Source organism: Anolis carolinensis, chromosome 3, assembly GCF_035594765.1.
Source record: "Anolis carolinensis isolate JA03-04 chromosome 3, rAnoCar3.1.pri, whole genome shotgun sequence".
Classification (NCBI taxonomy): Eukaryota; Metazoa; Chordata; class Lepidosauria; order Squamata; family Dactyloidae; genus Anolis; species Anolis carolinensis.
In genome coordinates this window covers 188,623,071-188,643,225 of record NC_085843.1, presented here as the reverse complement: position 1 = coordinate 188,643,225, position 20,155 = coordinate 188,623,071, and the positions used below count along the sequence as shown (strand labels likewise).

At 37.9% G+C, this 20,155-nt stretch overlaps 1 protein-coding gene across 3 annotated transcripts in view; it reads left to right on the top strand.

The window, feature by feature from the left end:
• Positions 1 to 17,930, top strand: part of mapk8 (mitogen-activated protein kinase 8) — a 43,940-nt gene extending 26,010 nt beyond the window's left edge. For 2 of the 3 annotated variants that reach the window (XM_008117741.3, XM_008117740.3), the window contains exons 8-12: positions 3,934 to 4,116; positions 6,980 to 7,104; positions 7,639 to 7,702; positions 12,689 to 12,766; positions 16,510 to 17,930. In XM_008117741.3, the coding sequence (XP_008115948.3) occupies positions 3,934 to 4,116; positions 6,980 to 7,104; positions 7,639 to 7,702; positions 12,689 to 12,766; positions 16,510 to 16,655 (596 nt within the window). In that variant the 3' untranslated portion in view covers positions 16,656 to 17,930. Of the gene's footprint in view, positions 1 to 3,933; positions 4,117 to 6,979; positions 7,105 to 7,638; positions 7,703 to 12,688; positions 12,767 to 16,504 lie in introns of all 3 variants that reach the window. The other variant, XM_003225391.4, reaches the window with a different exon arrangement.
• Positions 17,931 to 20,155: the final 2,225 nt, after the last annotated feature.

Sequence of the window (20,155 nt, the reverse complement as noted above, 5' to 3'; positions counted from 1 at the left end):
TTTTACTTGTTTTAAATTCTTGCTGTGAATTTAAAAATGGTTTTGAAAGCCACCTTTGCTCCCAGTCTAGGGGAAAGGGGGCATACAAATGTAATGAATAACGAATAAAATTAGGAAACAGGAACAGATTTCAAAAGGACTTTGGTAAACTAAAAATGGGCTGAAATAGATAAAATGAAGTTTTGCATAAATGAATGCAAAACTCTGCATTTTGGACAAAACCCAAAATGCAGAGGAATAGGACCAGCAGAAAACAAGCCTGCTCCTTCTTCAGTATGGCAGCCTCTCAAATATTTAAACAAGGTTGTTATGTCCACTCTCAGTCTTCTCCAAGTTAAAAATGCCCAGCTCCCTAAGCTAGGTAGAGTTTGGCTTCCAGGAATTTTACCATTTTTATCGCCCATCTTTGGACATGTTCCAGCTTGTCAATATCCCCCTTGAACTGTGGTGCCCAGAACTAGACACTGTGATTCCAGGTGAGGTCTGACCAAAGCAGAATAGAGTGGAACTATGCCTTCCCACAATCTAGACACTGCTGTTGATGCAGCCTAGAATTGCAGTGGCCTTTCTAGCTGCTGTATCACACTGTTGAATCATGTTCAGTTTATGCTCTACCAAGACTCCTGGATGACTTTTACATTAACTGTAGGCAAACCAAGTTTCCCCTATTCTGTATGTGTGCATTTCACTTGTTCTGTCTCATATGTAGTATGCAGAGGAGCCATTGATAAGTACCCTTTAGATTCATCTAGTTACCAATCCACCTAACAGTAGCATTGTCTAGCCCATATTTTACTAAATTATTTGTGAAAATATAATGAAGAACGGCCTTACTGTAATCAACATGTGCTACATCTACAGCACTTCCTTCATTGACCAAGGTTTTAAACCTTATTTAAAAAAAAAGATAATGTTAGTCTGGCATGACTTGTTATTGAGAAACCCATGTTGATGTTAGTGATCATGGCATTCCTTTCTAATTGCTTAGAGAGGTTCTGTTTAATGATCTGCTCCAGAATCGTTTCTAGTATTGATTTGAAGCTGGGCAGTAATTGTTTAGGACCTTTTTCCCCACTATTTAAAGATGGTAACAATATTTGCCTGCTTCCAGTCTAGGAATTTTCAAAGACGATTGTCAGTGTTTCTGAAATTATCACTGCCAGTTCTTTAATAATGTTGGATAGAATTCATCTTGAGATGAATTCATTTGGAGTAGTTATTCATTACTGAACTTTCTCTTTACCTACTCTGTGCTGCACTTCACCTACTGCATCATCTGCCTCTATTTTGAGGGTGAGGATAAGATCTAGACAAAGAAAGTGTTGAGTAATACTGACTTTTCAATGTCCCCTGTTCGCATATCACAATCTTTTTCACACAACATCCTACCACTTTTTTGTTTTTACTCTTGGAAACTCTCTGCGCTCTTGGCTTTTCTTTCTCTTAATACTTCATTAGATTTTTCAAAACTGCAACATACAACACAACAAAATAAAACAATAACAAAGCACAGACAATAAAATAAAAATACAGACTAAATGACAACACAGAAAACTCAAACCTAAAAATAACCCAGCATCATTCCAATCCCATTCCTACCTCTACCAACTAAAACACTGGCAAATCATATCTCCTCTTTTCTAAAAAAAGAGACATTAAAAACAATAAACACCACTCACTTCCCTTTTTCTCAAGCAAAGACAACTATTATTGTGTTATACCTCCCGTTTCTGCTTAATTGCATTTCAGCTTCTGCTAAAGAAAAAACAAATATATTTTAAATTAATAATTAATGCACAAGCAATATGGATATAACCCTTTTCCCTTTTTAATTTAAATTAATCTTGTTTTGTCTCATAAAACATTTTAATTTATATCTGTCTGTTCCATAAGAATTGTCCTAGTTTTTCTGACATTTTCCTTCTACACATGCTTGTTATTTGTTTGAACTGCCCTTTGGTGATTTCTCTCTTTTTACATTTCTAATACACATCTCTTTTAAATCTTTTAAAACTCCTTTATCTTTTGGTATTTGTGAACATGGGATCACACCCAATATTTCCCTGAGTTTCTTGAAATTAGCTGTCTTAAAGCCTAGAATGCATGTCTGACTATCCTTGTCTTCCCCTTTTTGCTGTATAAGAAACTCCATGAGAAGATGACAACTCCTACATAAGCAATCTGCCACTGCTACCACCATCAACTATGTCATTGTATTGGTTAGGATTAGATCTAAAATAGCTGAAACCCGTTTTGTCTCCCCCACATTCTGGACCATGAATTTGTTGGACTTGATATTCTTAGTAGAATTTGAACCCAAACAAATACCAGGATAGTTAAAATCTCTCATTTCCCTCCTTTCTGAATTTGTGGTCATCTGTATCTCAGTTTGGCTTTGTGGTTTGTAGTTGAGCCCCACAATGAGATCCCTGTTATTTATTTCTCAATTTTCCCCCAGATGCGCTTAACCTGACTTGGGTTTAAATTATGGATCTCTGCACAGGTATAACCATTTTTGACTGAATTCTACTGTTTGGTCTGTTTCTCAGAAACAGTTTCTATCTAATAGTCCCACGCTATTTTCCACTGATCACACATTTTAATAAAGATATAGACAGATTGAAGTAGATTCAGGGTGCATCTCCACCATACAATTAATGCACCACTTTAATTGCTGTGCTTCAATGTTATAGAATCCTGGGATTTGTAGTCTGGTGAGGAACCAGCACTGTTTGGCAGAGAAGGCTAAAGACTTTGTAAAACTACAACCCCCATGATTCCATTCTACAGTGTAAATGCATGCTTAGAGAAAGGCAACCAGAATGGTAAGAGGTAGGCGGTAGGAAGAACAAATGAGGAAAGATTGAAGGAATTGGGTGTGTGCAGCTTATTGGGAGATAAGATTGAGGACAGCATTTCATTATTGTGTCCTTTAAATATTTCAAGGGTTGTTATAGAGAGAAGGGCAAAAGACCTATTTAAGCTGTCCCAAATTATCAAAGGGTTTTGCATTGCAGAGACAAATGTTTTGATTGGACATTAAAAAGAACTTCTTGACAGTAAGAGTGGTTTGGCAAAGGAACCAACTGCGCAGAGGGTTGGTAGGGTCTCAGCTAGTCTTTTTTAAAAGCTTGGAAATTCAGTATTGATCAACGTGTCAATTTGATGGCCCACACGGCCCCTTCCAACTCTATGATTCTGTTATGCTTATAGTTTGATAATGGCTTTAACACTATTTCTTCTTAATATGCTTGATAGATGAATGCATTTAACTAATTGGTTGTTCCAGCAATCCTCTGTCTATTCTAAGCTTTAAAACGCACAAGATATTCATATTGCAGCTATTCCAGACATAATCTGTATGCCAGGCATGATTCTTCCCAGTCCTGATTGAGATGATGTGGTATTAAAGACAACTAAATGTAAAGAGAAGCTGTTGGAGTCTGTACGTAATAATTATTCTATATAACAAGGTTTTTGTTCCTGGATTATAAACGTCATTTCCTAATTGTTTCTGTCATAAAAACATGGAAAAATTGTATTAAACTGCAAAAACCTGAAGCACATTTTACTATAGTTTTGCAATGAATATCTCATAGAGTCTCAACTAATTCAACATAGTTTGTGGCAGCAATAAAAACGAAGTTTCTGGAGTATAACAACTACTTTCAAAGTAAGTAACACACAATTAAACAAGAAGCAACACTTTCAAACCAGGAACAGAACATTTTTCAAATTTTACTACATAGTGTTATAATTATAATTTAGTTATTATCTGCCTCTCCTTGTGGGACTATTAAATAATATTAACCATTGCTCTTTTGATAAGGTCTTGTTGGGTCATAACCGCCTGCCCCATTCATTGATATGTTTTTAATAACACCTTTGTCCTGAACACTAGATGTGCCATTTTTCTTAACTCCTTGATGTCAGATATTGATCAGTGGAATAAAGTTATTGAGCAACTAGGAACCCCATGCCCTGAATTCATGAAGAAACTACAACCAACCGTAAGGACCTATGTGGAGAACAGGCCTAAATATGCTGGCTATAGTTTTGAGAAGCTTTTCCCAGATGTCCTCTTTCCAGTTGACTCTGAACACAACAAATTTAAGGGTAAGCTTTCGTTAAAATTTTGTGATAAATTTACAAACACTGCCATCGAAACACATTAGATTATGCACGCTTGCAAGTTGTTCTTTACAACAGAGCTTTCCAAAACTGTGTGTTGTGACATGTTAGTGTGTGGCTTGCAGCATCTACGTGTGTTGTCAACAAATGTTGGGAGACAAAATGGGGAGAGGGCAAACCCATGTGCTCCCGAGGCCTGTTAGTGCCTGGCTTGCCAGAGCAGCAACAGTGCTGAGATGCCATTGGTTGCTGTAGGTAAGACAGCCAGAGACAGTAACCCCACCTAGCCACAAAAGTCTGCTGGGAAAAGCCCTCTACTCTGCAAGCTGCCTCTTCCCACCGCTGGGAACAAATGAACAAAATAGAGGGACTATAGAGGAAATTATAAGAATGTTATACTTTAAAAAAAAAAATTTTTGCACATGTACATATTGTTACTCATAAATGATAAATACAGTTTTGGAAATATTTGTTATCTAACAAATTGTATATAATGGAAAGGTTTTCATGAGATATGTTGTATCCCAATACATTTTGTTATTACAATTTATATATATGTCCTTATCTCTTATAAGAGTTGATTGAACCTTCGGTTTACTGTTAAAGCTACATTACTGTAGCACAGAATTTTGCATGTCTAAAAAAGGTGTCATCAACATGACATGTTTGGAAAATTCTACTCTTAACTTCTGCTAGGAAGACTGTCTTTCAGTCCCAACACCCCCACAGGGATGGTGAGGTGAGGTCTGCCTTTTTATTTAAGGAGGCATTTTTATATTACATTTCAACTGTTAGAGCTTGTAATGGGGCTATAGCATTTTTCTTTTATAATGTTTTAAGTATCTTTTTAAGGTCAAGTTTTTACTTGTTTTAATGTGTTTTTGAAATTAGAAATTTAGTGCTTTTAAAATGTATCTTCCCTTGGATACTGTGCTGAGGGAATGGCAGGAAATAAACAAACAAAACACAGAATTCATCTCTTTCAATCCATGTTTTTGACAGTTAATCACCATATGATAATCATCCTATTCTATGGCCATATTTATTTTCTATTTCATTTCACCTTGTGAGCTGAGTTTAACAGTCAAGTCTGTTGTCTATCTTCTAACTTTCATTTCTAGTACTGTATTTTGTTTGTAGATTTTTTTTGCCAAGTTCTATACATTTTGTCTAGTCTGGTGGCCGACTAAAAATTACCAAGACTGTGTTTATCCTTAGTCTTGGCCATTATCTTATTCTGTGACATTGTGTAAAGTTAGGAAGACTCCTGCTCCCATCTCCAGATCTAAGCTTATTGATGTTGTAGGGGCTGTGGTGGCGCAATGGGTTAAACCCTTGCGCCTATTGAACTGCTGACCTGAAGGTTAGCGGTTCAAATCTGCGAGACAGGGTGAGCTCCCGTCTGTCAGTTCTAACTTCCCTTGCGGAGACGTGAGAGAAGCCTCCCAGCAGGATGGTAACACATCCGGGTATCCCCTGGGTAATATCTTTGTAGATGGCCGATTCTCTCACACCAGAAGCAAATTTCAGTGTGTTCTCAATTCGCTTCTGACACAATAAAAAAGGGAGAAAGCTTATTGATATACATAGATGAAGAACTCTTATTTGTTTAAACTCTTGCTCCCTTTTTTTTCTTGGAGGGAGAGGCATGTTGCTGAGGAACAAAGAGAAATACAGTGTTCCCTCACTTATCACTGGGGTTATGCTCCAGGACCACCCGCAATAAGTGAAAATCCGTGAAGTAGGGACACTATATTTATTTTAATATTTATACATTATTTTAGTAGTTATACACTATTTTAAGTCTTTATCAACCAATTGTGTGTTGATAAATTGCCTCCTTCTCCTTCCGTTGCCTCTTGAGCTCCTTTTCTCTCCCTTCGGCTTCTCCTTCCTCCCTTCATTAGCCTGAGAATTTTGCCTCTGTCTTTGTAATCCAATAGTCATAGAACCATTTCAAACTTGCTCCCATTTTGTTCAGGGGTCATATCTTCTCCCCCAGTTCTAGTGTTAAAACAAATACCTTTCTCAGCAATGTCAGTAGACACCCCAGAAGGTTACTCATAGCCATGTATAAATATGTGAAAGGATGTTATAAGGAGGATGGAGCAGGCTTGTTTTCTGCTGACCTGGAGACTAGGACTTGGAGCAATGGGTTCAAATTACAGGAAAGGAGAACACCGAAACATTAGGAAGAACCTCCTGACTGTTAGCTGTTGAGCAATGGAACTCTCTGCCTCAGAGTGCGGAGCCTCTTTGGAGGTTTTTAAACAGAGGCTGGATGGCCATCTGTCAGGGGTTCTTTGATTGTGCTTTTCCTACATGGCAGGGAGTTAGATTAGATGGCCCATGTAAACTCTTCCAACTCCATGATTCTGTGATTCTATTCTTGGTAAAAGATTAAGGTTTCTCCCTGACATTAAGTTCAATCATGCCCGACTCTGTGGGGGTGGGTGTTCATCTCCATTTCTAAGCCAAAGAGCTGGCATTGTTTGTAGACACCTCCAAAGTCATGTGGCTGGCATGTCTGCATGGAGCACCATTACCTTCCCACCAAAGTGGTACCTATTGATCTACTCACATTTGCATGTTTTCAAACTGCTAGGTTGGCAGAAGATGGGGCTAACAGTGGGAGCTCACCCTGCTCCCCGGATTCAAACCGCCAACCTTTCAGTCAGTAAATCAATAATTAATACAAAGGATATTTACTGTACCTCAAAATAAATTGTATGAAAATTTGATCTCTCTTTGTTCTCTTCTCTTCCTTTCTAAGCTTATTATTCTATCTTAATTTTCTGCTGCTTGAATCTTTAGGCATGACATGCTCTATTTAATTTTCCTTTTGCAGCCAGTCAGGCAAGAGATTTGTTATCCAAAATGCTGGTGATTGATGCCTCAAAAAGAATCTCAGTAGATGAAGCTCTACAACACCCTTATATCAATGTCTGGTATGACCCTTCAGAAGCAGAAGCGGTACGTTCTAAGGTTTTTTAATTTGTGCAAAGAATAAGAGAAATCATGATGTAGAATTCCAGAGGGTAGCTCAGTAAGGATGCTCTATTTTGCTGTGCAACCAGCAGTTAATTCAGTTTTATTGGGTTAGAGTTCCAGGAAACATTGAATAAAATGTAATCTGTTGTGTCAAAGTAATATTTTTCAAATGCTGAGCCCAATAGGGAGACAGTATGTCTCACAAAGTTTCATCAGATTCAAAGGTTTTCTCTGTTTCTCTGTTATTAATGTCTGACCTTGTAAACAAGGGGGTGGAGCACTCTTATACAGGAACTATGACAGTTATGGAGAAACCAAAATGCTGCTTCCCAGCTGTCTCCAGGGTTGAAAAATTGTAGATGGGGAAAAATGCTGCAGAATTTTCCTGACTGGAACCTAATGCAAAAAATAGAGTGAAATGAGACACACCCATCAGTATACTACATTGAGGGTGTGAATTTATATTTATAATTATATCTGTCAACTTTATTGCATTTTAACTGTTTGTGTTAACAGCCTCCTCCAAAGATACCAGACAAGCAGTTAGATGAAAGAGAGCATACAATAGAAGAATGGAAAGGTGAGAATAAAATGTGGTTGGGTGTCTCCTCTGGTAAGGTTGATCATTTCTGTTTTGCCCTCTTCTTCTACAGACTTTTTAATATATTAAGGCACATCCGATATATTAAGGTATTGTAAACTGGACTCTGTTCATGTGGAGTCTGTAAGACTGAAAACATCTGGAAAAAAACAATGTAGCTATGTAGTAAATTCGAGGCGAAAGTGAAAATAAAAAAGAGGATGTATAAAGAATAGAAAGAAAAACAAATCACTCAGGAAGCGTATAGATTAGCAGAAATAGTTTAAACTCAGGGCGCTTCCAGACATGCCCTATATCCCAGGCTCTGATCCCAGGTTTTCTGCTTTAAACTGGATTATATGAGTCCGCACTGCCAGATAATCTGGGATAAACAGAAAACCTGAGATCAGATCCTGGGCCTGTCTGGAAGGTCCCTCAAACTGAGCTGACACTGCCTAGACAAGCAGGCAGCAAAAAAGAAGGTTTTCAGATATATTTGAAGCAACAAAAACACCAAAGAGATAGTTGGGCAACTACTCAGTAAGGATGCTAAATTGGTAGTAGAACCCAGCAAAAAGGCTCAGTACCTATTTTGTTACAGTTTTCTCCTCAAAATAGTTGTGTGAGTATGCATCAGCAGATACTATGACAAGGGAATCGGAATTGACCATGAAATGTTCAAGAATCAGATAGTTGTAATTGATTGTACATCTTCAGGACGAGGTGAACTGCATTGCAGAATACTGAAGGAACTTGCAGGAAAGGATTCTGAGAAAATACTGAAGGAATACTTAAGAACCTTGTACTCTGAACTGTTTGCCATCATATGTATTTGAGAAATTTTAACAAACAGGCGAGATGCCAAAGGTAAACAGTGGAAATGCAGTTGATGTCATTTATCTGGATTGCAGTAAAATGTTTGATAGGGTTCCCCATTACATTTTCATTAACAAACGGAAATGTGGAATAGATGAGTACACTTTTAGGTCCCTCTATAATTGGTTGGAAAACTATGTTCAGAAAGTCATCATCAATGCCTGTGCTTCAAATGAAGTGGAGTTCTGCAAGGTTCTGACCAGAGGCCAAACTTTTCAATATTTTTATCAATTGCATAGTTGATATGTTAGAGCAGTGGTTCCCAACCTTTGATCCTTCAGATATTTTGGACTTCAGCTCCCAGAATTCCTGACTATTGGCTAAGCTGACTGGGAATTCTAGGAGCTGAAGTCCCAAAAACCTGGAGGGCCATAGGTTGGGAACCACTGGCTTAGAGGAAATCTGTATCAAGTTTGCTGATTAAAAGATAGAAACATAGTTCGTATAAGCCTTGATAAACTAGAAAACTGAGCTCAAACTAGTAGGATTAAATTGACAGAGGCAAATGCAAAAATATACATTTAGAACAAAAGTGAAAAAAGCAAACCTTGAATGCATACTGATAGATTAGGTCAGGGGTCCTCAAACTTTTTAAGCCGAGGGCCGGTCCACAATCCTTCAGACTGTCGAGGGGCCAGATTATCATTTGAAAAAAAAAATACAAACAAATTCCTATGCACACTGCATATGTCTTATTTGTAGTTCAAAAACAACAACAACAACAACAAGAACAAGAACAATGAAAGAACAATACAATATTTAAAAATAAAAACAATTTTAACCAACATACATTTATCAGGATTTCAATGGGAAGCGTGGTCCTGCTTCTGGCCAATGAGATAGTCAAGTTAATTAGGGTTGTGGTTGTGGTTGTTGTTGTTGTTGTTGTTGTTGTTGTTGTTGTTGTGTGCCTTCAAGTCATTTCAGACTTTGGGCGAGCCTAAGTCTAAAATGTATTTATTTATTATTTATTTACTGCATTTATTTACTACATTTTATATTGTTTTATATTTTATCATTGTTTGTATTTTGATTTTGCTGTAAGCCGCCCCGAGTCCCCTTCGGGGGAGATGGAGGCAGGATACAAATAAACTTATTATTATTATTATTATTACATTTGTATCACACCCTTCTCACCCCAAAGGGGACTCAGAGTGGCTTACAAATTATATGTACATACAATATATTATATTATTAGCATAGCACAATATTAGCATTATATATTACTATATTGAACTATACCACTATACTGTAAAATTATTAGTAATATTATACATAATATAGAATATAATATTATTATATGGTATTATTATTAGTGTTATATTGTATTACATTATAATATTATTATCAATATTATATGTATATACAATATATTATATTATAACACTGAGGGCGGGGGCCAGGTAAATACCTCGGAGGGCCGCATCCGGCCCCCGGGCCTTAGTTTGGGGACCCCTGGATTAGGTTATACTACACTTAACAACAATGCATGTGAAAAGAACCTTGGGATTATTGTTGATCATAAATTAATCATGACACAATTGTGTTGTGCTGCAGCAACGAGACAAATAATATTTTAAGCTACAGTCATAGAACTACATTTATTATTATTATTATTATTATTATTATTATTATTATTATATTTAATAATAATAATAACAACAACAACATCTTTATTCATGTATTCCACTATCATCTCCCCAAAGTAGATGGTACCTAAAAAGCAGAACACAAAATAAAAACACAATATAAAATACAATTGAATAAAACATACAAGTATGTAAACAACAACATAACATTCAAAATAAAACAGCACTCATCCGTCAGTGGTGATAACTAATGTAAACTTGGCCAGGCTGTAAACAATAAAGCAAGGGACTGAGAATAAGTGCAGAGCTGTTACCCTGGGATACCCTACTTTATCTCCTCAAAGGCAATTCAAAGCGGCTTGACATAAAAGTATTAGTACCCAATTTAAAATATACAAACATTAAAACAGAGTTTAACACAAACAGTATTAAAAATTCAGTTAAAATCCATTAAAATATTCAAAGTTAAAGTTCCACAATATTCTGCATCTGGAGTACTACATTCAGTTCTGGGCACTTCATTTTAGGTGATAGAGAGGCTGGAGGACGTTCAGAGAAGGGCAACAATGCTGAGAGGTATGGAGAACTTATGAGGAAAGGTTTAGTGATTCAGGAATATTCTGCCGCATTAAGAGAAGACTGAGGGTGACATGATTGCATTTTTCTCAAAGGCTGTCACAAAGAAGAGAGTACAGGTTTGTTTTCTGCTGCCCTGAGGGTAGGACCAGATCTAATCATTTTAAATTACAGGAGGGTAGATTTTAATTGAACATCGAAAAGACGTTTTAACAGTAAGAGCTGCTTGACAGTGTAACCCATTAGGTAGAGGGGTAGTTGGGGTCTCCTCTGAATATCTTCAGAAAGAGGCTAGAAAGCTTTTTTTTTTTTTAGTGAATGCTGTAGCTTGAAATCCTACATTGATTGGTGATTAAAATGTAGATTAAATGGTACAGTTTCTGGATTTTGAAGAGTCCATGAGAGTCATCCAGTCCAACCCCCTGCCATGCAGGAGCATTCAATCAAAGCATACCCAACAGATGCCCATACACTTCCTGCTCAAAAACCTCCAGAAAAGGAGACTTCAGCACATTCCAAGGTAGCATATTCAGTTGTCAGACAGCTCTCGCCATCAGGAAGTTTTTCCTAATGTTTAGATGGAATCTCTTTTTTTTTGCAATTTGGATCCATTGCTCTGCGTCCTATTCTCTAAAGCAGCAGAAAATAAGCTTGCCTCCTTCTTAATATGACATCTTTTCAGATATTTAAACATGGCTGTCATGTCCTCATTCAGCCTTCTCTTTTCCAATCTAAACGTACCCAGCTCCCTTAGCCATTCCTCATAGGGCTTGATTTACAAACTTCTGATCATTTTGGTTGCCCTTCTCTGGACACCTTCCAACTTGTCAATATCCTTGAATTGTAGTGCTCAGAACTGGACACAGTGTTCCAAATGTGGTCTGACCAAAGCAGAATGTAGTGGGACTTTGACTTCCCTGGTACTGTACTTCTGATGATGCAGTCCAGAATCACATTGGCTTTTTTAGCTGCCGCATCACACTGTTGACTCAAGTTCATCTTTGTAGTCTAATACTCCTTTCACATGTACTGTTTTCAAGCCAGGTGTCACCCAACCTATTTCTGCATTACACATTTTTCGTCTAAGTATAGTATGTACATTTCTCCCTGTTGGAGTTCATTTTGTTAGTTTTGGACCAGATGTCTATCTGTTAAGGTCATTTTAGATTATGATCAAGTCCTTTGGGGTATTAACCATTCTTCCCAATTTGGTGCCATCTCCAAATAAGATATGTATGCATTCGATTCAGTCATCCATGTCATTGATAAAGACTGAAGAGTGCAGTTTTGTGCTTCATCTCAAACTAAAGGGCAGCAAGTGTAATCTCTTAATATTGTATACATGGTGGGGCATTTTTGTTCTGTTTTAATGCTTATTGCTGCTTTCTGTAATAAACTATGGATGATGGAAGTAATCCAAATTTCTCTAACTAGCTTGCTGATAAACTATGGCAATCCCTTCTCCAGTTGCAAATTGTATGGCTGTGGAATTGTTTATTCCACAAACATAAGTCGTAAACGAGGGCTTTTTTGTGAACATACTTTTTTTGTGAACAATCTTAAATTCAGTGCTGAGGGTATTTGGTAGAGAATTGACTTTGGTTCAGACTATTACTAATGGAAGATAACAGAATACTTTAGATGTGAGAGGTAAAATCTTTTATAATTTTTTCAAGTGCTGTGTGTTAAATTCAATGGCTGCTGCTCCAAGGCACCATACACAGAATGAGTCATCCATACACCTTCTAAGTAATTTCAGCTCACTAGTATGCTTTTTGAAATAGTATGGGAATGGCATTGCTTGATTTATCAAATGACTCCATTCTCATTTGAATGCTTGATTAGTGCCTGTTTATCCTCTATAATATATGAGTATTTGGATATATGAGACATTTTCACTAGCCGTTTTTCCTGATCAGGTAACACTGCATCTGATGTTTTTCAGAACTGATTTACAATGAAGTTATAGAGCTGGAGGAGAAAACCAAGAATGGAATTATACGCGGACAGCCATCTCCTTTAGGTTGGTTGCAATAAAAGTGCAAATTGTTTTTCATTGTCTCTATACATCATACAAAGGGGTTTTAGACCAGTCTAGGCACATTGTATAGAGCTTTTTAGCTTGCACAGATTTGGTGATTCAGTGACCTTTTCCCCAATTTTTATTTGTCTGCCCCAGCAGCAGGACTGTAGTTGAACCTCAGCTAATTTATCACTTTAGTGGTACCTGTTTTTATATACATTATGGAGTTGATGAGAGTATTTTGCTTTAGAAAAGTAGAGCTTATGGGCTTATGACCTCTCTTCGGACTTTGCTCCACATGCACTGAGAAGATCTCCACCCAGATGTTGGCATACACAGTAGTATCATTCCTGATCCCCATACTTAACACTATGATCCTGTTCTGGATAACTGAGTTCTGTCCTTATCACCACTCCTTCCTGTTCTAAAGTACCACCGACAACTCAAGTTTCAACATTGTGTACATTCGTGCCAACAGCCCTACAGTTACAGTCCATCTTTGTCTTTCCTGATGCTGTCAATTAAACTACAGCCAGAGGGGCCACCATCTCTGTAATCAACAATCTTATGTGATTTGCTACAACTGCATGAGCACATTCCTTGGGGATGTTTATGGCCCATATTTTATTTTCATTCTCTACTTCATTCTCTAACTTTGCTAGAATAGATGGTGAGGGAATTCATGCTGTCACCTTCAACAGTTCTGGAATGTTTGTGTTCTTGCCAGAGGAGATGGATATCTATATTTGCAGCAAGTGCAAATTAGTGGCTCTCTTGGAAGATAAGATCTCTAGCATCTCGAGTATCCATACTATGAGATACTTAGGAAGATATGTTGTCAAAGGCTTTCATGGCTGGGATCACAGGGTTGTTGTATGTTTTCCGGGCTGTATGGCCATGTTCTAGAAGTCAGGAGCGAATACTTCTAGAACATGGCCATACAGCCCGGAAAACATACAACAACCCAACTTGGGAAGATGTTGCCTTGGGTGCAGCACAGCAGATTGTCTTGCAGGCAAATCATACAGGGGAACTCTCTGAGGAGGAGGAGGTCACACCCCAAACACAGGAGGTAGACACCTGGGGAAATGTTACACACAAGAGTAGAAGGATCAGGAACTGGAATCATTCTGTAAGTTTTGAGCTACATAATTGATTTAAAGTTCTCTTCAGCATCAATAATGATGCACAAGTTGCCAGCGTCATGGATCTTCTCTCTTTGCTCACGACCCCCCTCCCCCCAAGAAACTGGAGAACATCTTCAGAAACCAGGCCATGGCAGCCAATCATGTAGCAGAATGTGCCTCAATAGCATTAGCAGGAGCTATAGCCCTTTGAAGGCATTCCTTTTACTTCATGGCTTTAGAGCAGGAAGCTAGGATGAAGGCAAAGGATATGGCCTTTGGTGGTGTTAAATTATTCAATGCCAAGACAGCTAAGAAGCTGAATCTAAAGCACAAGCTTTAGAAGCCTAGAAGACTGATGTTACTCTTTAGTCAACATCTAATTATTTTCACGCCTCGTCGAGACTCTTCTCACATGAGGGCAGTAGTCTTCTGCTTCCACTTAAGGAATCCTGTTATATTGGCCTCCAAAATGTCTTCATTCTCGTCGCAGTACCTGCCAGAAGTACCAGATGATTAAGATCTATCTGCTACAAATAAATTTCTCGAAACCTCTCCAGAATCTCTTAACTGTTGGGATCACCCTAATATGGAGCTTGTTTGTTCTTCTGGTGCAGTTTATCAAGCTTCCTTTTGAATCCATGGCATCCATTATACTTGACTGATTTTTCCTGTACGTTATAAGGTAGTCTTCCTAGTCTTCATAACTTGTCGCTTCTACTAAGACCTCCTTTCTTGTTTATGTGTTTTCTTGTTTATGTGGCAACGTGCGTTAAAGCGCTGAGCTGGTCCCAGGTTCAAACCCCAAGAGCGGTGTGAACGGCCACTGTTAGCTCCAGCTCCTGCCAACCTAGCAGTTCGAAAACATGCCAATGTGAGTAGATCAATAGGTACTGCTCCGGCGGGAAGGTAACGGTGCTCCATGCAGTCATGCCGGCCACATGACCTTGGAGGTGTCTACGGACAATGCCGGCTCTTCGGCTTAGAAATGGAGATGAGCACCAACCCCCAGAGTCAGACATGACTGGACTTAACGTCAGGGGAAACCTTTACCTTTACCTTTTATCTCTAAGAAGGGTCAAAATATTCTTCTTCAAATGCTTGCCAGAAGTCACCACCAAATAGGTTTGCATGCTTGTTCCTTGGAGACTACATAAGAAGCTACTCCACAAGGACCACTGTAACATCCTCAGTCTTTTTGAGAAGCATCCCTCTGCCAGAACTATGTCAGGCCACAATACATCCTTCTATGTTCATCCAGCAGTACTACTTGGACATGAAGGCTTGAGCTGATGCAGCTTTCATAGGGCCATCTTCTCTCTAATTGTCAACTGATAAACTTCCCTTTTCCTTAAATGTGCTGCCTAATTGGTACCAAATGTGCAACTGGTAGAAATCATGAAGAACAGGTTACTAACTTCTAACTTGGAGTGGTCATTTGCATATTTACACAGTCCTTGTTACTTCTTGCTAATCTTGACTGCAGCCACTGTGCCAGACAAGTTAGAACTAGAGAAACGACCTGTTTAAAAGAAGGACAGAGCCAAAACTTTACTAGCTAGAAGGATCTGGTTAATGTGAATGCACAGACTATCACTCGAAGGGCATTATAGGTTTCAACCTGCCCTTATCAGCACTTTGAGAAATAACAGACTCTGTCCAGTTATCATTTCTTACCCACCTCTCCTCGTGGCTCAAGGTGGGTTACAATATGAGTTAACATGAGCATTGATTCCACTTAATTTTCTTCCATTTATGTGGGTTCATATGTACTCTCAATCATGTAATTTGAGAGTATATACATAGTATTAGGAGCCCCTGGTGATGCAGCGGATTAAGCCGCTGAGCTGTTGAACTTGCTAACCGAAAGGTCGGCGGTTCTAATCCGGGGAGTGGGGTGAGCTTCCTCTGTTAGCCCCAGCTTCTGCCAACCTAGCAGTTCAAAAACATGCAAATGTGAGTAGATCAATAGGGAAGGTAACGGTGCTACATTCAGTCATGCCGGTCACATGACCTTGGAGGCGCCTACAGATAACACCAGCTCTCTGGCTTAGAAATGGGGATGAGCACCAACTCCCAGTATCAGACACTAGTAGAATTAATGTCAAGGGGAAACCTTTACCTTTACTTTACATAGTATTAAGATCTTCCTCCACAACCAGATGATCACATGGATATCTAGTCTACTGTATGAATAGCCGTGTTCAATTTTTGTAAGAGCTTACAAGTTGGAGGTTTCTATTTTACAAGGAGAGCAACAGATTGGTGATCCCTGCTGCACACTCTTCCAGAGATAGAAAAGTGATAGCTAGAAGAGACCGAACGTTTGTTAATCCAAGGTTTTACTCATACTGCTATCTGTAGAGGCTGCAATCTGAGATGAAAGAGACAAATTCATAATCCAAAATGAATTTGAGTTCTTATATCTATGAATTTGAGTTTTTCCTTCAGTCTGTAAGTCATCCCTAGAGTTATTGCAGGTTTTAGGCAAGTCATCATAAGAACCAAGCTTAATTTTAACTGTGAGGATGGAGCATTAATAGGGAAATAAACTATGAATACAATGAAGGTGGCCAATCACTATGTAACTGAATTGATATTTTGTTTCTCATAGCACAGGTGCAGCAATGATCAATAGCTCCCAACCTCAGTCCTCATCATCATCTGTCAATGACGCGGCTTCAATGTCCACTGACCCAACACTGATCTCCGATATAGACAGCAGTCTAGAAACATCAGCCGGCCCCCTAGGATGCTGTAGATGATAGATCAGCTAGGACTAATTAGTTACAGAATTATATTATTTTGTGTTAAAAAATCTTTAAAAATAATTATGGGATACACTACTAATTTTAAATTGTATGTTTTAATGACGGGCCACAATGCTTTCCTGTAATTAATTGTACAGTATTAAGCTTAAATTTTTTTACCACAGATTTTAAAAATGATGTGTTTTACTACTGTGATGCTGACTTTATTTTTTAAAATTGAATTTGTAAGAAGTTTTATTAAATGTAACATTGTTGTTCAGTTTATTTAAGTTTATATTGTCTTTCAAAATAGTTTTATTAGATTATTTGTGTATATTTGCAGGAACTTTCTGAGTTCAGAAGCATATTTTCCCCCTTTTAGCCATGTTTTTGGGGTGAAACAGCTAAATGTAGGCAAAGGCGTGGTGTATAGGTTTCTTTCTGTGAGCTCCTATCGAATCAGGTCTCTGTCAGGTTATCTAGAATCAAAAGTATTCTATGACCTGAGGGAATGATATTCAGATGTTTAGCATGACAGAGCTTCTTATTACATAAAAGATGGCGGCACATGATAAAACATGCCAACAGTTGAAAATAATTCTTCACTTGTAGTTCAATTAGCATTTTTCTTCAGCCATAGTGAAGTTCATTAACAATGCAAATTCTTGTTTTTCCTCATTGTAATAGGAAAATGGTGTATTTCTTTGTTTATTCTTCTGTAGTCCTTTCTTTTACAAGCCATTTTGCCTTTGAGCACTTTTTCCTAAGTTCTAGTCCTGTAGAGAATGTATTATATAAGTGGATAGATACACAATGCTGCAAGGGAGTTCATCCTACTGGATCAACAGCTTTAATCTTTTGGCTCATCGCAGCGTTGGACAGCAGAAGTGTCAAAGGCTGGCAGTGGGTCATTCTGAAGCCATGAGATTTGAGTAGCTTTCAGCACTGAAATCCCAATTTTGTAATGCCCTCCTGTTAAAAAAAAAAGTAATAATGATGTGTGTAGAAATGTTAAATATGTTGTAAAAAGGTGCTGCTTCTCTTTGAGATATCTTAACTCCTTACACTAGACATTATTGAATGGGGTTATTGTGCAGCTGATTTACATTCTGTGTGAGTAAAACAATCAGTTGAGAAGTTGTGCTCAGAAAATGCAACGTTTTTGTGAATTAAGGCTGTACTGACTGCCTTATGTAGATAGAAGTGTTTGTGTATTGGGTTTCAATGTGAACAAAAGTGTAAATTCAACAAATATTAAACAGAATAGCACAAATATCTTGTTGGATAATACCACAAAGACTAATGTTTACATTCTTAAGCAATACATCTTACATTGTTTGGTGTTTTATTCACTCAGGTTTGCTTGTTAGTTTGTTTTTTAAGAGAAGCTACCCTTCTGTATATGTATGTACATTTACATGTTTCAGTAGTTACAAAAAGAGCAAATGTGTCAAAACATAATCATTATCATTCCTTCTGGAAGCAAGGAGAAGAAGGCAATAGCTTGCTTCTTGGTTTTTCCTTTTCCGTTATGTCACAGTCCCATAGAGTGTCTCCTACACATAGATGATCATGAAAGTAATGACCTTGATGTTTTAATTCTGATTACATGAAGACTTTGTTTGCAGACATGTCATTTTTCATGTTAGAAGATTGACAGAACTGTCATTGGAGGGGCCAGAGGACTCACTGTCTTCACTTCTTAAAATATTCAATTGGACCAATATACAGCAAAATATGGTGACTTAATATTGCTTGTCCAATATCATGAGAATTTCCAGTGAAAGAAAAACAGGCAACTGCAATGCCTCTGAACAGCAACTGCAGTTTTACTTCGCCCTAATAGTTTATTAGGAAGCAAGAATGAAGAAGGGTAAAAGCCAGCTGAAATGTCTGGGTGGAGCTGTATCTATGAGGACTACAGAATTACTCATTTTAGTATCCTATTTCGGCTTATGTGAAGAGCTGAAGAGTATTCCTCCCACCTTTCTGCACCCTTGACAAATTGACAGCTTCACAATTTGAAATCAGGCCTGGTGGCTAAAGCAGCAGGTGGTTAAACTGAGTATGACATTGTTGCTTGAATGTAAGTAGTAATCCTTGGGTATATTTAGAGGTTCAAAGAATCACAGAGTTGCAAGAAAAAAGTAATATCCAAAGTGGCCAACTTAAGAGAGGAAAAAGTGATAAATTATAAAGTGAGTGGCTTGCTGTGAGTTTTCCGGGCTGTATGACTATGTTCCAGAAACATTCTCTCCTGATGTTTTGCCCACATCTATGGCAGGTATCTTCAAAGGTTGTGAGGTATGTTGGAAACTTAGCAAATGGGGTTTATATATCTGTGGAAGGTCTAGGGTGGGAGAAAGAACTCTTGTGTGTTTGAGGCACGTATGAATGTTGCAATTGGCCACCTTGATTAGCACTGAACGGCTTTACGGCTTCAAAACCTAGCTGTTTCCTGCCTGGGAGAATCCTTTGTTGGGAGGTGTTAACTGGCCTTATTAAGTGAGTACTTTGCTTTTTAATTTCCCCCTTTTCACGTTCACAGTTTTATGCCATTTTTCTATATTTTTCTTAACCCCTTGTCTTTAATTTGACTCCTCTTTTCTCCCACCTTGAAGATGGACTAGGAAGTAAAAGAAAAAAGATGCAAAATAAACATCCTAAGCAATCATTGTTACTGAAGGATTTCAGATTAAATAAGGAAATGTCTGCTAATAGCCAAGGGCAACAAAATATAATTTAGCAATAATTCAAATTGCAACCTAATCAAGAACAGACTTCAGAAGAAAAGTCCAAATACTTCTGTGGTGTGGTGAACACAAAATAACATTAGCACTGAAGAAAGTGTTAGAACCAGTTTTTTAGATTTATAACTGGACTTGGAGGAGAACAGTAAACAAAATAATGAAAAGAAAACAAAATAAAACAGTGTCCGTTTGAAAAAATATCAAAGCTGAGATTTAAGCAAATCTTAGAAAACTGATAAGAATTTTTAGAGAAACAGGAAGGTGAAAGGTTTTTTTTAAAACCACATGAACAATAGAGAAAAATTATAGAATAAATACAAGTTTGAAAACCAAGTTAAATATCCAAGATAAAAAATTTAATGTATGATATAATTTATTATAGAAATTAATAGAAGGATTCAGGCAGCAAGAGGATTAAAGCAAAATTTGCTAAGAGGCTAGGCAAACTTTAAAAATGTGTTCATGGACCAGTCGATGCTAGTCGCCATCCTCTGGACACATTCCAGCTTGTCAACATCTTCCTTAAGTTGTGCCCAGAATTGGACACAGTATTCCAGGTGTGGTCTGACCAAGACGGAATAGAGGGGTAGCATGACTTCCCTGGATCTAGACGCTAGACTATTTATGCAGGCCAAAATCCCATTGGCTTTTTTTGCCATCACATTGCATTGTTGGCTCATGTTCACCTTCCTGTCCATGAGGACTCCAAGATCTTTTTCATACATACACCTTTCCCCTACTGTTCTTTCTTTCTTTTCTCTTTCT